General features: G+C 34.0%; 1 protein-coding gene across 5 annotated transcripts in view; it reads right to left on the bottom strand.

Annotated features, from left to right (window-relative positions):
* Positions 1-1,646: 1,646 nt before the first annotated feature.
* The window catches only part of LOC120772088 (23 kDa integral membrane protein), a 30,821-nt gene continuing 14,747 nt past the window's right edge, over positions 1,647-17,720 (bottom strand). For all 5 annotated transcript variants that reach the window (XM_040100487.1, XM_040100490.1, XM_040100491.1 and 2 more), the window contains 4 exons: positions 4,986-5,159; positions 4,680-4,841; positions 2,994-3,191; positions 1,647-2,888 (listed from right to left, as the gene is read on the bottom strand). In XM_040100487.1, coding sequence (XP_039956421.1) covers positions 2,817-2,888; positions 2,994-3,191; positions 4,680-4,841; positions 4,986-5,159 — 606 coding nt within the window. In that variant the 3' untranslated portion in view covers positions 1,647-2,816. The remainder of the gene's footprint in view (positions 2,889-2,993; positions 3,192-4,679; positions 4,842-4,985; positions 5,160-17,720) is intronic.

The raw sequence follows: 17,720 nt of genomic DNA, 5'->3' as shown, positions 1-17,720 counted from the left end.
CATTGGTTTTCACTCAGTCGCACAGTGGTTACGCAAACTTTAAAATTTGGCTAAAATTACATATAATAAGAAATGTACATCTTAATTTACTTTACTACATTTGGGGTACTGAGCACTTACGTTCTGAAGAAAATGGAAAAAAAATATTTTTCGTGCTAAATTAGTTTTCAAGGTTTCCATTTCTCATATTGAGCTACGCACCTTGTGTGAAATTAAAAAAAAAAAACTTTAAAAATAGTATTCTAAAATTTTGAAAATATTATTTTTGAGTTACAACATTCTAAAGTTTAACGCCTTAACTGACTCAGCTCCATCAGTTTATCTTTAATTGGTTTTTCTCAAAACTACATTTTTAAAAAATTTGCATGAGTGATTGCAGGGAGGCAACATGTGATCTGCGGTCACACGATGACCACGAAATGTTTCGTAGTAATTTTCATTATCGATCTGATAAAAATTTAATTTTGGCAGACCCATAACCAATAAAATTCAATTGTTTTAAACGTCGCCATTTTGCCTATTTCTGATTTTTAAGTCGTTGTGTAGTTAATGGCCTTCTCCAGCGCTTTCATACATCGCGTGTTACTCGAAAAATACTTAATTTTTTCTTTAAAAAAATTACTATGTATTCTTAAAATATGTATGAACATCACCTTAAATTTTTTTTAATTTATTGTTAATTTTTTTTTTTTTTGAAATTTTTAAACAATTGATGCAGTTTTTTTTAACTCTTAAAAATTGCTTGTTTTAGGCTGTCACACTTAAATATAAAAAACGTCGAAGTATTTTAGTAAAAATAAAAAAAAATTAAAATTTTTTGTACGCCAAAATCTTATAAATAATTAAAAATTAAAAAAAATAGGACAATAAAATTCAGTAATAAAAAATAAAAATATTTAAGTATTTCAAAATTCAACTGGGAAGTTCAAAATATTATTAAAATATTTTTTACATTACTAAGCACAACACAAGAAAGAGTATTTTTAGGACATACTAAATTAAGCATAGCTGCACATTGATAACACTACTCAACAAATCTGAAGAATTTGCAACTGATGTGCTAAGAGGTCTGTGGGGTATTTGAGGTGTCCTGAGTGCGAATTTAAGTTCAAAAAGTTTCCATCATGTACAGCGATTTTTGTCATTTTGGTAAATGATTTCACCCGTAGACCTCCTGGCCAGAACACAAAACATACAACGTGTTAGAAAATTTTCACTATCATTTTCGGTTTAAGCAGCCCAAAATTAGTAAGAAGCGGCCTCTAACATTAATTTAACATTAATTAATATATATTAATTAAAATTTATAATTAATTAAAATTTAAAATTAAATTTGTGCCATAAACTCCCGTCACACCATCAAGAAGCTTACTCATACTATACAAAAAAATTATTGTACGAAAATATTAAAAATGCCAATTCCAAATATACGAATAAAAAACTCAAAAATATGTATAAAAAATTCTAGAATTATTTCGATTTAAAAAATTAAAAAAAAAAATTTAAAAAATTATTTCCATCTAAAAATGTAAAAAAGAAATAAAAAAAATTTTCGAAATAAAAAATGTTAAAAAAAATTTAAAAATTATTTCGAACTAAAAAAATTAAAAAAATTGTATTTAAAAAAAATTTTTTTTTTAATTTTTTAAATAAATTTTATAAAATCTGAAAATACTGAAAATTAAATACTCACTATGACAGAAATTTTTTCATCTCTCTCGAAGTACTTTTTGCATGAAATGAGTGCCAATTTTTGAATTTTCTTTCATACTTTATTAAATTTTTCTTGCATAATTTTTATTAAATTTATCTGAAATAAATTTTGCGTTATTGGCGTCATATGTAAAATTATTTATTATTTGTTCTTGCATTCGAAATCATATTTTTCCTATTTTAGTCAAGCTGGTACCACCGTGCGCCTAAACGTGTTGTTTGCTGCGCGTTCCGAACATGCCAGATTCTATTAATTTCAAGCAGATTTGCAAATTCTGCTTACAAAAAGCCAATAAGAAAACTATTTCACACATTTGTACAATTTATTTATACATAAAGGTGTGTGTTAAACACACAAGCGAAGGATTTATGCGATAATTCGTAAAAGTAAAATAAATTAGCAACAATTTTGTTTCATATATGTATGTACTTACATATGTATGTATGTATGAGTGCGCTTAAACATAAAAATATTTTCATAATTATTTTTACGCTCAAAGCATGTTTTTGAGTTAACATTCATTTGACTTTTTAGGTAAAAATTAATTTCACTTTTATAGCGGTATAATTTGTTTTCGACAAATATGCGACTTCAACGACATTGGCAAAATACGAAAAGACTTTTTCGACTACCCAATATTATGTAATAAATTTTAGCTGCTGCAACATTTGTTTTTCGCTTTATGCACTTCATAGCGATTTGTTGTGTAATTTTAATATGATTTTTAATATAAATAACGAATTGCCAAATTCATATTCACAGTTAGTTAGAGCGAAATATACAAGAAGAAAAAAGTTTTCATTCAACTGCTTAAATAGTAAGCAACTTATATAAATAAATTATAGAAATAATTAGGCTTATAAACTATTGTTCGTATATTATTTTTGTGTGCTGTACAAAAAATTCGTTAGCATATACTATATGTATATAATTTTTTACTTTTTGGCTGCAAAGATTTTCGAAAAGAGTCGGTAAAATAAAGATTACCAACTTAGCTGACATCGATTTCAAAATTATTCCCATATTATTGTATAATAATAGAAGAGTAACAAGCATCTACGTATAAACAGTAACGCTGGGCAACACTGGGCGCTTCATCAGGTTAATAATAGGAGCGCCGGTGATCATTGCGTATGCTAGTGCACAGGCAGCACGAGATCACGCTAACCAATAACTGCAAACACATAAAAAAAATTAAATTTTATTATTCTGAATAGACGGCCAAAACCACATTAGTACACATATATTTATGTGTGTGTGTTTGTATGTAAGAACCCACCTCCAAGCCAATCATCACACAAGCGATTATATTGAAGGCACGCAACAAGCTCAGCCAGTAGTTCTCAAACATTATGCGACAGCCGGTGCCGATCAGATTTTCACTCTTCGTATTATCGCCATTCTTGAAGCACGTCATTGGCGGCATGCGATCATTGACTATATAATCGTGTGGGCTGGCCCGACCGCAACAACCGAGCTGTCGAAATACAAAAAAAAAAAACAAAACGAAAATGTTTTAGTATATTAAAAATATAGATATATTGCATAAGTGTGGAAATATTTTTGGGTAGTGCACCATCGATCAGCCTTATCGGGAATTCCATATCAATAAATCGTAGATTGCACACTTGGCGCGTACACAGAATATGTATTTTATATTTAGACGCAATTCTCTTGAAATCAATGTGTAGTAAACAAAGGAAAGTGCAGGTGGAAGTGAATATACCACCTGATCAAATTTTAACCGGACTGACAATGTTTATATATTATAATAAAAATCTTTATTATTGCCTTCTTGATATCAATGTGTAGTAAACAAACGAAAGTGAAGGTGGAAGTGATTTTACCACTTGATCAAATTTGAACCGGACTGACAATGTTTATATATTATAATACATATCGTTGTTATCGCCTTCAAAAAAGTCTCCTTAGCCAATACATGCATGCCAAGAGTTAAACCAATTTTTTATTATAAGCCTCGGCTGGCGTGGTCTTTAGTGTCTTCAACGAATTTTGTTTTTTTTTCGGTTACGACTCATTTTTGGAACGTCATTCGCTAGTTTCTTGCACAGTTTCGACATCATATTTATAAACTCTGTGCTGGTCACCAGTAACAATGCGTTTGAAGAAAGTAGGGTCTTTAGCTACCTACATTTTGCGACCTCTACTCGACTTCGTTTTTCAAAAAGATTCAGGTTTTTTGGTACGAAACCTTAACCGAAATGTGTTGAGTCGATACAGTCAGTACAGTCCTGGTCAAATTTGATCAGATAGTAAAGGTAAATATCCCCCAAATGTGTCAATTACTGCTATTTGGGTTAATTTTATTGACTTAACTTTGGTATTAAAGCTTGGGAGCGGGGTTTTTATTTAAGAAGATTCTTTGTAATCTCTTTCAGTATTTCCTATACGTATGCATCCCATTTACTCCAAAACCCCCCAAATTAACATATTTTATAATAAATTTGCTCTATTTTAGTCTAAATAGTCTGAATTATTTGCCTGGAGATCACTATATATTGTATATATACTATAAATACGGTTTCCTACTAAGGGCCTCACCTTTTGAGGAACCCATGAATCTTAATTTCCTCATTAGTGATGGATTTTTCATCTACTTTTCGAGGAAGCTCAACCAAAACTTGAGGATGAGTTGAAGCCTCTACTTCGCAAGTCTCAAGAATAAACGCAATGTCCTAATAACAAAGTATTTTTCGCCATTAATATGAATATGCCCCCTGGCTATATACAAATCACCCTCGATAAAAGTATGATGCTAATTTCAACCAAAAACTATTCGTATGTAGAAGGTATATGGAAAAAAGTAATGCATATTACGGCCGATTACACTCGACCTTATTATAATGATATGGGTTTTCATTGTTTTGGATATGAATGTATGTACATACATATATTCCCCCGTACTATGCATTTAGTAAAATCGTTACCCAAGTACCCCACTTACCCAAGTCTCATACAGAGACATCGCTCCAGGGCTGTTCAGTTCTTCTTCCCAAGCCACATCCAAATTATTCGAGAGATGTGATGCTACTGTTTGTTCACCTTTCACCAAAAGTAAAGTGATTGCGATTTGGCAGATCAACAAAATCAAAAGAAAAGTGATAAACTGCAAATATGATGAAATTAATAAATGCAAACATACATATATAGATACCATAGGCGTAGGTGAAAATGAATGAATGACATTTGTTAAATGAAAAAATAAAATGGATGAGGTGATAAATACATTTAGGCATTCCGGCGTACATACTGTAATTGTACAGCAAACGCTTTCCCTGGCCGCACCAACGAATCCCAGCAAAGATACAAGTATTGTGGCGACACCTAAACAAATGTAGGCATAGGCGGCCAAAGAACCGACTTCATTAACTCTGTAGGAGGAGAGCACATAAATGCCGAACGCGATTAGCACCAAGGCAAGCAGCTAAAAGTAAACAAAGAAAAATAGTTTTAAAAAGTGTTGAGGATAAACGTGTCTATCAAGTATATAAAAACTAACGGTATTAATAAAAAATAATAATATATAATAATAAGAATATTCAATAAAAAATCTGCATCCATCCATCCATGAAATCCATTCGGAATTCGACATTGTCAGCAGAGGAAAACCTACCATTAAAAACCCTTTTTCATTATTGAAGATTTCGCTTGGCCTATAATTTATTTTTCCAAATCGCACAGAACCAACAAAATAATAAGCTTTCTTTACTGCAGTCAGAACCCGATTTTATCATTTGATCAAATTTAACCTGAACAAGCCAAAAACAAAATCGATAGACCAAATCAACACCAACAACAATATAAACCTTGAAATCCAACACAAAATCACTCTTGGCAACAGGTGCAACTTGGGCTGAGTAGGTAATTGAAAAGCAAAGTCCTCTCCCGGCGAACAAAGACCAAACTCTACAAGTTCTCTCATCATTCACCGGCCTTAGGAGTGTTCGAGAGAAATGTTTATGTTCATTTGCGCAGTCGATGGAACGATGAGCTGTACGAGATATTCGACGTCATTGACATTTGAGCGAATCAAAAGACAGCAGCTGCGCTAAATAGGTTATGTTGCCCGGATGTAAGCGAACAATCCAGCTTTTGTTAACTCGGCTATAACCAAGTAATGGGTACCTACGCCAATAAAGAAGAAAAACAAGGATATGTCTAGACCTGCATATGTATTTTAATTAGTCAAAAGTTTGTCTTACAATTTTTACGATGGGAAAAACTTTAAAAACGAACTTGCTTGAAATTCCGTGTTTCCAATGAAATCACGAATGCGAAATATTTAAAGATATTGCAGAAAAGTTTTCGGAAGTCTATTTTATCACGAACTCAAGTATAGAAGTGTCACACGGCATTAAGTGAAGGTCGTGAAGTCATCAAATACTGGTATCATGCATGTCGTCTATCCAGCTCGGTTTATGACGATCTAACAACAAAAAACTTAAAGAACCAGCGCTTGAAAATCGCCGAATTGGCGTCGTAGAGATGGCAGAAGATCTCAACATCTCTTTTGAATCAACTCAACATATGTTTTTTTTATGAAAAGTGCCAATGCTAGACTCGTGCCAAAAGACCCGAATCTTTTGCAAAAACAACGTCGAGTAGAGGTCGCTAAAGAGATGCTTGAAAACGTAGCTGCGAACCCTACGTTCACCCAACGCATTATTACTGGTGAGCAGACGTGCGTATAAGAATATGAAGTCGAAGCTCTCCAACAATCTAGTAAGGGGCGCTAGAAATGAAGCGAAAGATGTAGGTCATTGCCATGGTGTGGTTCACCATAAATTTGTTCTACAGAGAGAAACAGTCAAAACTACTTGGCCGCTTTGAGATGGCTACGTTTAGCAATTCATAGTAAACGACCGGAGTTGTGTGCGGAAAAATCATGAATTTTTCCCACAATAATGCGCCGTCATATTCTAACACGACTTTTTGACCAAACACGAAACGAGTTTTTTTATGTTTTCATAACTGAAAATCGTCTTCAGGTAGCGCTCAATAGACTCATGAAGGCATATGTTGAAGGCACTGAAACCGAGGCTTACAAAAAGTTTATGGAAAATCGGGTTGAACATTGGCAAGCTTGCATTGGCCTGAAATGTTGGTTTTTCTCAGTCCGGCTCAAATTCAGATGTTATTATTTATAGTTTCAACTCATAGAACATCGAGAGGTTATAGGATAGATGAAACTTAACAAAGTGTGTTAAAACAAAATATATACCTCAGTCATGAAAGTTAGCCTTAGAAATTCTCTTATTCATCTTTGATACATAAGTATGTACATATGTATGTATTTGATGATTTAACAAGCAAAATCCAAGAAATATTAAGTTCAAGAATTCTCGCGTGCTAATTTCTCTCATTAAACATCTTGTGGACTCTAGTAAAATATTGATTCTTCTTGTCATAAAGTAATTTTGACAATTTTTTCTAAGAAACATTAATTCAACTGCGGTATTATCGGAATTTATCACTACTTAATTGAAGTTTCCGAACATTCTAGTGTGAAGTTCAATTCGTGGAATTTCACCATATTTCAATTTGAATATTTTGCAGAAAATTTTAATGCACTAATTGATTGCTGATTGATGGAAGAAATTTTTTAAGAGTGAAATCATGCTCGTGATGCTGGTGTAGGCATACATACATATGTACATAAATATATACATATCTTTATTTAGATATAGTATATACATATATATTTCATCTTAAATATATCTGTTTTGTTACGGTTTTTGATCATACTCTCAATTGTTGTCTGATTTAGAGCTTTAATGATGTCATGGCGTGAAATAAAAATTCACGCACATATATATACATACATACGTACACTATCATAAAAGTAGTGCTCATCCTCTCCATCGCAACATGGTGAAACAATTTCGATGTTGCAAATACGCTGCTTGCTCTCAGATAAACTTTAATAAATGGATGATGCACAGATGTATAGATAAGATGCATGAGGTTGTAGTGTAGCCGAATCCCTTGATTATGTTACTGAGTTTTCAGTTTTTAACCGTAGGCTTTATTCGCTAATCTGTAGTTTGTTTAGGGTGATTACCATATCAGTGAATAGATAATTCTTGAAAATCTGAAGATTGCCGTGATTTTCTATTAACTCCAGCGTTAAAGTTTTTGTGTTAAAACTAAAGTGCACAGGCTGACTCAATGGCTTTTATTTAAGCTGAAAAGCAACTCAATGGCTTAGCAATAAGCATCACAATTGGAAAAATACTTTTTAAAATAATATGCCCGGTGAAAGTCCAAAAATCGTTCGTCACTCATTCAATATTGCCTAACTTTTATTCATGTTCACTAGACGGTAGATTTGTGCCTGAGTCACTATGCCATGAATATATCCATAAGTCTTGGGTAGTCGAAAAAGTCGTTTCGTATTTCTAATCAAACTTCAACTTATTTTTTTATACTTATAATGAACTTCAATGAACCAAATATGTACCACTTTCGTCGACCTTTTTTTCATATTTCCACTAGAGACATTACTCCATCAGAGTTAAACTTTTCTGGTTTCTCGGCGAAAAACTGCGGCAAGTAGTTTTCACAGGCTTCTCTTGAAGCTAACTTTGCTCCATTAAGGCAGTTCTGCATTGACCGAAACAAATGGTAGTCCGATGGTGCAAGGTCAGGGCTATATGGTGGATGCATCAAAACTTCCCAGCCAATCTCTCCCAGTTTCTGCCGAGTCATTAAAGATGTGTGTGGTTTAGCGTTGTCCTAATGGAAGACGAAGCACTTTCTATTGATCAGTTCTAGCCGTTTTTGTCGATTGCTTGCTTCAATCTTATCAGTTTTTGACAGTAAAATGTTGAATCAATCGTTCGACCAGGCTGGAGCAGCTCATAGTGTATGATTCCTTTCCAATCCCACCAAACACTCAGCGTAACCTTTCGAAGCGTCAATCTTGGCTTTGCGACCATTTCTTGACCTTCACCACGCTTGGACCATGATCTTTTCCACACATTATTATAGTATTTGATCCACTTTTCGTCTCCTGTTACCATTCGCTTCAGAAATGGTTCGATTTCATTTCGTTTCAACAAAGAATGTTAATTCGGCCCATTAAATTTTTCACAGACAATTCATGGGGTACGCAAACAGCGAGCTTCTTTTTGTAGCCAGCCTTTTTTAAATGGTTCAAAGCCGTTTGATGATGAATGTTAAGTTCCATAGCGATGTCACGGCTGATTATGTGATGGTCCTGGTCAATATTTTCCAAAATTTCATCGACTTTTTCAACGATAGGTCGGACCAGAGGGAGATGCATCTTTCACATCGAAATTTCTAGAACGGAAGCTAGCGAACCATTGTTGTGTGTTGTGTAAATTATATGCCGTCATATAATCGGTCGATTAATTTTCAAATATCTACAAATTTTATATAAGAATAATTTGGATCTATAACACCTTAAGATTCCACTGAAATTAGTGAGTATTATAACATAAATATTGATAGATACTATTATTTGTCTGGTGATTCACTTAAAAGAATCCTCTATAAAATTATTGAAATTATGAAAATGTTTTGTTTTATCTAGAGTAGCATAAAAAAGTGAAAGAAAAATTGCTGAAAATCTGTTGTGTTAGTAAAAGAGAAATAGCAGAGGATCTGAACATCTCTACAGACTGCTCAACTCAACACACATTTAATTATAGATTTCTATAAGCGGCGTGTGGCCAATGGATGTTTACCAAAACTCACATTTTTTTTTTCCAAAATCAAAAAACATGCAAAAAAGTTAACTATAGTACCTTTCACAAATAATGACGTTTCCATACAAGAACTTCATTCGGCCCAATCGCTCTGCATGACAGCTACCTTCTATGCTATAGTGATCTGATCTGAACAATTTGTTCGAAGATAGTAGATAGATGCTTGGTTTGGAAACTAATTCATGCCAAATTTCCTGAAGACGTCTTGTCAATTTTGAATGTTCAATTTGACCAAAAGTTATTCAAATCGAACCAACACTGTACCCCAAGTACCGAATATGCAGGTAACAGTGCCTGCAATTGACTTTTTACCGAAAATATCGGTCAATTTGTGAGGTAGGTCCTGATAGTAGTATATCTGTGTATTAGAAATGAATTAAATCGGGTCAATATTTCCCTTAGCCCCCATATATCTAATATATAGATTTTCGAACTTTATTCCGCATATGTCAGTCAATATATGAGTTATCTTAATAAAATTGAGAGAGCGTGATTTGCTAATAACGGTGTATACTTGTACTTAGAATGAATAAAATCAGGTGAAAACTTGCCCTTATCCTTGTTCTTATCACTAAGAAGTCCGCCTTTAATTCTTGCAAGTTGGATAAAATATTCAGTTATACCCGCACTTAGCGCTTCCTCACTTGGTAATACAAAATTCGATTAATATGTTAAATACATTTTGCAAATAAAATTTAATCAAGTGGCAACACTGTATACGCACGCCACTACTGTTATTAATAAATACAACAATGAGAGGCGAAGACAACAATGAGCACACAGACCGAGGGCATTGGCTGAAAGTACTAAGTGTGTCGGACGAGCTGGCGATGTGCTACATATATGTACACAGAAACTATTTACATATTTACAAGCATTTTATGTATACGCAGAAGTACGGTGTGCCGGTGGACATAAGCAATACTTTGGTGAGTAAGACTTATGTAGGAGTTTCCATTTAAAGGCGACTACCGTGGAAATCCATAGAAGAGGAGAAGCGATGAAATTGCCAAAGACGCATTTATATGTATGTATGTATATAAATATACAAAAGGTACTTATGTATGCTGTTTTGTGACGCAGCAGACTTTCTATGAGACTTTCTCACATAGATACTTTCATACATAGTTACATGCATACATCACATACATACACAGCATACATATGTACATATGTATGTACATAACTCTGTAAATATGCACAGGCGTTTATTATGTGGGGTGTCGTATATATACAAGGACCACATGGAGGCGCTGGAACTACGCGTTCAGCAGACACTAGAGTGTAATTTGAAGCTGGCAATTGTCGTCAGTGAAGGGTGGCGGGCTGTGAAAAGGCCAACACATGGCGACATTAAGTCGATTACTGCGGGCAACAAAGAGCTTGAAGGCAATAATATGCATGCGTGTGCTTTATTGACGCCCAAGGCAGTGGCTGACGAGATTTATGTCGCTCAAGGTCAGCATTAAAGCGCTGTAAATATGGCCATAAAAGTACGGGGAACCATCATTCAAATGTAAACGCCGTTTTATTTAATTTTCACTTATGTTACAATGTATTATTATTGTGTGAGCAATTTCTTTTGGCACTTTACTGTTATCATGTAGTGGTTGGGGCATCAACTCTCTTCGTTTTTTGCTTGAATATTAATCCCAATTCATTCAAATTTATGTAGATGTTAATTGCTACAATTGAAGCACGAAATTTGCACCCAATAATTCTTGGCGAAGAATATTATATTTTTTTTTTTGGTTCGGGTATGGCTTTGCGACTTATCTTCAGGGCCTTAGAAGGAATAGTCGGAACATTTCTGAGAATATTAGTTCGAGCAGATTTAGGACACGCTGGAGTCTTAATCGGAGATAACCAAATTTATAATATAATTGTAAGTCTTAGATTAGGTTAGGTAGTAAGGTAAGGACACTCGCACCAAAGGTAGCGATGAATCTCACTTGGACAGCTTTTAACGTCGCTCCTTTGTGATACCCGAAAACTTCTAAAAATAGATCACCCTTTCTTCATAGATCAACGAAACGTTTTGAGCATACGACTACTTTGCTAAGGCCGTAATTATCAATCGCAGCCACTTCGCTTGGTTTGTCGCCAATGTGTCTACCGCGATATTTCTACCTTAGTCCGACAAAATCTGAAAAATGGCGGAGAAAATGCTTAATTGATTCCATCTCGATTTCCTCCATACAGCTTTTGCAAAAAGCGACCGACAAAATATTTAATCGCACCGCGTGCAAGCCTATCGGACTATTCAGAATACCTACAGTGGTTTTGAGATAGACTTTGCTACGAGAAAGTATTTCAGGGGACTTTCGGTTCACTCTGGGCCACAAGAATCTTGCAGCCGCACAAATTTTCGTTGTTGACTAGCGATTGTCGAGCTCACAGAAGAACCACAGGCACAGGAAGACAACAGAATACCAAGTCGCTTCGTGTCGGTTGAAATTGGGAGCACACAGAATACTCGTTGCTGACTAGCGTTTTGCTGAGCTCACTGGAGAACCATAGGCACAGGAAGACAACGGAACACCAACTCGCTTCGAATCGGTTGAAATTGGGATCTCAAATGCTCGTTGTTGACTAGCGATTGCCAAGCTCACGGGAGAACCACAGACACAAGAAGACAACGACAAACTGACTCGCTTCGAATCGTTTGAAATTGGACTGAGCGTGCCCAAACTATCAAACTTAACGTCATTGCAGTTTCCGGGCTCCCAAACAAGTCTAAAGAGGAAAAAATAGTATGATGATAATGCTAATGAGGCATGTACACCTTAACTAAGACACAGTCAGCTCAAAGCCATTAAAGCCGCTTTGCTTCGAAGCACCTCGGAGTAGTAGATACGCTGCTACCTTAATGCCAGCTTGAAAGACACTACAGTGGTCTGATAGTCTTAAGCTAGAGTTGATGGAGAGAAAATAAAGCACAATTTGGATACAAATTTTACAGTAGTGCTCACTTAATCCATCATGGGAAATTTGTGAACTTTCTGTCTTAGATTGGATCACGAATATTAGTTGTATGCCAATAGTTGCTGCACGTTTCAGTTCTTGGAATGACCGCGAGTACAGTATATTTTATCGAGTATACTTCTGGCCATTCGCTTGGAATGTGGATAAGTTTACATTGCAATTCTTCACAAGCGACTCAATGATCTGCCACTTGAACCATATGTAATATATGCATCTTTAATTGCTTTATAAATAGAAATTCCTTCATCATATGCCAATTCATCATAGATAAAAATTATCAGCTCCAATTTCTACAAATGACTTTTAACAAGGCATTAGGGTGGTTGTCGTATATCAAATAATGATAATTTTGATAGTCTCAATAGGGTGTATTACCTCTGTCATGAAGTTTGAAGCACCTATAAGGCAACTTTTTCTCTTTTTTCTTCCAAAGATGTTGTGCACTTTTCGGACCTGCCGATATTGGACCGCTATAGGATATATGTATGTAGCTGCAATACAAGCAGATGGATCAAACTCAAGTTCTAGTATGGAAAACTGTTTTTATTTGACGAGATATCTTGACGAAATTTAGTAGGCGTTGTTTTCAAAGCCAACGGTATAATTACCAAAATCGGATCACTATATGCTAAGCTGACATACAAGTTGATCGATAAAAATTAAGTTCTAGTATGAAACTTATTTATTTGACAAGATATCTTCAGGGGGTATTCTGGTCTAGAAGCATGAATTTCAGGTAATTATTAAAGTGTCGTAAAAAAGGCAATTAATATTTTTACTATCAATTTTTTTATTAGTTATTTGTTAATTTTGGAAGACTACAGAAAAAAATTAAAAACTAAAAAAAGTAAAAAACCGCAAAAGTTATGAGCTGACGAAGTGGGGGGTCTCTAAAAATTTCCACGTGACCATACCCATGATTTCAACCCTCCTAGTTATCTGAAACCAAAAAAAAAAAGATTATTAATCTAGAATATTGTCGCAATGGCCGGCACTACGGAAAAGTGGGAAATTTTTTTTTCACAAAATGGCGACTACCTGAAAAAAAGTTATTTTGGATCACTTTTTCTGACTATTTCGAATTTTTTAAAAATAATAAAAATAAATTGGGCATGGGGCTAGTTCCAACCATAGAAAGTAAATCGGTACAGTAGAACCTGAGAAATCGTGGGTATCGTTCCGAAAAAGACAGTTTTAAGAAAAACGCGTTTAAAGTTTAGGAGACAATTCTAGTGAACACGGACGCCACGTCACAAAATCGGCTGTATCTCCGAAAATAAGTTGAATTTTGAAAAATTCTTCCAAGGTCATATTTTTGAAAGTCTAAACAAAATCCTAGACAAGAATACCCCGTTCAGGTAATTCAGCACGAATTATTGTCCAAGATTTAGTGGTATAGTAGCCGAAAAAATTGTTCTGAGCGACCCACGGCATTCTGCAGAATTTTTTAAGCAGTTGAATAGCTGTTAGCATAAAAACTGTTATTTACAAAATTTAACGATCAACTTTAATACTTGATCTTTATCACTTTATGTTTTCCAAAAAAAAGAGATAAAAAAGATATTCATTTCTGCCTTTTTCGCACAGTGCTACAATAATTTAGTAGTCACGAACAAATGCCCAAATGAGCATGAGCGTTAACCGCTAAATTAATCTAAAAGTTTGCATGTGCCTAGATTAGACGCAGAGGCGATGATTGTGCACACAATGACTTACCATTCAATTAAACACTCAACTCAATTGCGAATTGATGTCAGCAGTGACGTCGCATAGTTGACTTAAGTGAATAAGTGCGCGATAAAATGATGCGAGATAAAGGTGGTGACAGCAAAAACAGCAAAAAAATAGCAAAAAGTTCAAGGAGCGATCTTTACATTTATGAGTATGTTTTTGTGTAGCTACACTCATGTTTGTATGTTTATTTGAACAACAACATCACAACAGCAATATGACATCAACATCAATGCTGGTTGCTATGAGCAATAAATATTGCTAATTTAAAGCGCAAAAGTAGCAAAATATTCACGAAGTTTCGTAAATTACATATCATTAACTTAACTGCTCGCTTTGTTGCAAACGTTGTAAGCGCACATTTTATAAATTTTAAGTATACAAAATTCTAATAATAAAACTCGTTATTTGTGTTATATGCGACTGAGATGCTAAAGCAACCGGCATTACATGCAATATAAATCAGCTATTTTTTAATAAAAAACGTGCCAGTAACATCATCACATTATCTTAGCAATATGCATAATACAATATAGTGTATACATACATACAAACATATACATATTTATATCTATACAGTTCATTGAATAATATATGGGGTATTCCATACCAAATCGACCACTTTTTAACCCGACCCCTTTAGATTTTGCTGAAACTTATCCATTCTTTTCTACCCTTTGAAAAACATTTTTGAGAATTTTTTCAAAATTTTTGGTCCAACTTCAAAAAAGTTATGAATTTTTCAAAAAAATTTGGAATAATCCATATACTCTGCAGTAAAGTCGACCAGTTATAAATTACTCTAGAAGTATAACTAGCATACCATAAATTGCAAACCCAACTGGTTAGCAGACTACCTTCCTTCCATACAAGCAATTGACGTTTGTTACGTATTGATTTGCTACGAGAGATCAATCGTCCACATAATCTATTCTTGATTAAAAATATACCAGTCAAAGGGATTTGACTCGGACTGACCAAAAAATGCATTTTCACGTATATTAATACAAATCTTTAATATCGCCTTCGAAATGGGTTCGTGAGCCAGTATAATCTTGTCAATGTTTAAGAGGTTACATATACATATATAGTCAGAATTTTCTAATAATCGATTCTTTTATATTTTATTTTCTCAAGGTACATATATTAAAGAATATACACAGAAAATTGCATAAGGTTCCGGTGAATATTTTCGAACTTATACAAAAATTTTAAAAGGCGTTTCAATGTGCTTGGAAGTTCAAGTCTTACCTTTAAACACGTTTTTCTCAAAAAGATGTTTTCAAAGTCGGTGACCAACATTACTCCAAAACGGCTTAGCCGCCCAATCTCAAATTTTGACACGAGCTTCTTAAATATATTTTTTAGTAATTAATTGAAGATTTTTTCTCACCGATAAATGAGTTTTTTTTCAACGCCGAAATTTTGGGCAAAAATTTATTTTTTTGAGAAACTGTAATTAAAAAAAAAATGATTTTGCTTACATATTCTTTCGGTTAATTACTAGATTTAACATTACTCTAATGAAATCTGTATGTTTTCTTAATTTCAGAGGATCCAGTTCAGAGATGTTGTAATAACCGCAAAAAATCTATTTTGAGAGCAGCTCCCGAAGATCAGCTGTAGTTCCTTTCCAAATAAATATTTCTACTAATATTATATCAAGTCTTAAAATACAGTTAAAAGATACCATAGTGTACAAATTTTTGAAGCAATAAATTTAAAAGTTTTCTCAGAAAAAAAATTGGAAAATTAGCTTTTTTCGCCCTCTTAATCCAATTATCCCGATACTTTTTACGTCTAAGTAGGAAAGGCCTTCAGTGCCTTTAGCGAAATTTAGAATTGGAATCCTCAGCTACGTTGTCAATCATCTCTTTTTCGATCTCTCCTCGATGCAATTTTTGCAAAAGACGCAGGTCTTTTGGTATGAATTTAGCTTTGACTCACTTCATAACCAAAATAATAACCTAAATGTGTTGGGGCGATCCATAAGAGTTTTTGAGATCTTCAGCTATATCTCTGATGCCAAAACTATTGATTTTCAAGCACTTTCTTTAACTTTTTTCATGTTATCGTTATCGAAGGGACTTATTGACATATGGAGATCGAAGTTCACAGGACATTAAAAAGAACGTAACAATCTAGGAGAAAACTCCGGGTCAAATTTGATCGGATAGTATGACTTTCTAGTTCAGATCGCAGTTCACACGAACATTAAAAAGAGAACGTAACAAATCTAGAAGAAACCCTTTTATAAATTCGTTTGAGGCGCGCAGTCTAATTGGCCCAGTCCGGGTCAAATTTGAACGGATGGTATAACTTTCTAGTTCAATATACATGATTAGTTGCAACTCAAATTGTATTTTGTTTGAGGTTTCTGAATATTTATTGATTCCTGACCTAACCATGCTTTCTGCTACAAAATTACATTGTTAAAAGTTTCTTTTTTCGGTCCAGTTAAGTTTTCGGCTTATAATTCTGATTGTGCATTGTTATTATCGCTAACTAGTTTATTGTTCTGCTGGGGGATACGTAGTATGAATATAGCAATTAGCGTCATTCGTAGTCTATTGACAATGAAATGAGTCAAAACAGTAATTGTTTTATTGTGACTAGACAAGCTCAAGTAAGAAAGGCTTATGTCACGCACGCAAACCAATTTTTTAAATTTTGAGAAATGTTATGTCATAACCCTGTCATCAGTGTTGGCAAATTTCTTATCGTGTCATATTGAAATGGCTTCTGGATTTATGTCAAAGATTAACTTCAAGAAGTAAAAACTAAAATATCTCATTTTTTCATTCATGCTGTCTTTTTATTATGAGCGGTTTTCATTACGTCAAATTTAATGACACCAATGAATGTCGCCGTTGTTTTGGTTTTATAGTTATTCATGCCAACACTTATTGGCTTATTGCTGCCAACCTTTGAAAAAAACGCATTTGTACTTGAGAAGTCAGCGCAATAGGAATTGACAGTTTGTTGGCATTCAAATCTTCTTTTTCGAACTAGTGACAACAGATATCATCGAAATTGTATTAATGACGATTAAATTAATTTCGAAATAATTTAAAATCATTTTTCAAAAAGTTAATTTTGAAGTTGATGCCAACTAGCCTAAAACAAGGCGATTTGTAGAAATTGAAAAAGAAAACAATTTCGCCAATTGCTTAAAATTTTAAGGGGATATTTAGACATACTTTAAGAATACACAGGAAAATTTTTGATGAAAAAATTAAACATTTTTACACCGACGGCGCTAGAAAAACAAAGGTGGTCCGTGGATGAATCTTAAAAACAAAAATTCCCTGCTAGCAGATATTATCCGGATAATAACCTACCGTCGAAAAAATGATCTTTGTCCAAAAAGTGTGTGATTGGTATATATATTGACTCTAAAGCAGGCTCACCCTTAAGGCTGCTTTCTCAATGTCTGGCTACGAGCCTTTCTCTCCAGTTAATCGAGTTGTTCGCTTAATAGATTGTACGTAATAAACACCAACAAATTATGTGGTCGGCTAATGTGCATGGTTAATGGA

Source organism: Bactrocera tryoni, chromosome 3 (assembly GCF_016617805.1).
Source record: "Bactrocera tryoni isolate S06 chromosome 3, CSIRO_BtryS06_freeze2, whole genome shotgun sequence".
NCBI lineage: Eukaryota > Metazoa > Arthropoda > Insecta > Diptera > Tephritidae > Bactrocera > Bactrocera tryoni.
This window is presented reverse-complemented; position numbering and strand designations above follow the sequence as displayed.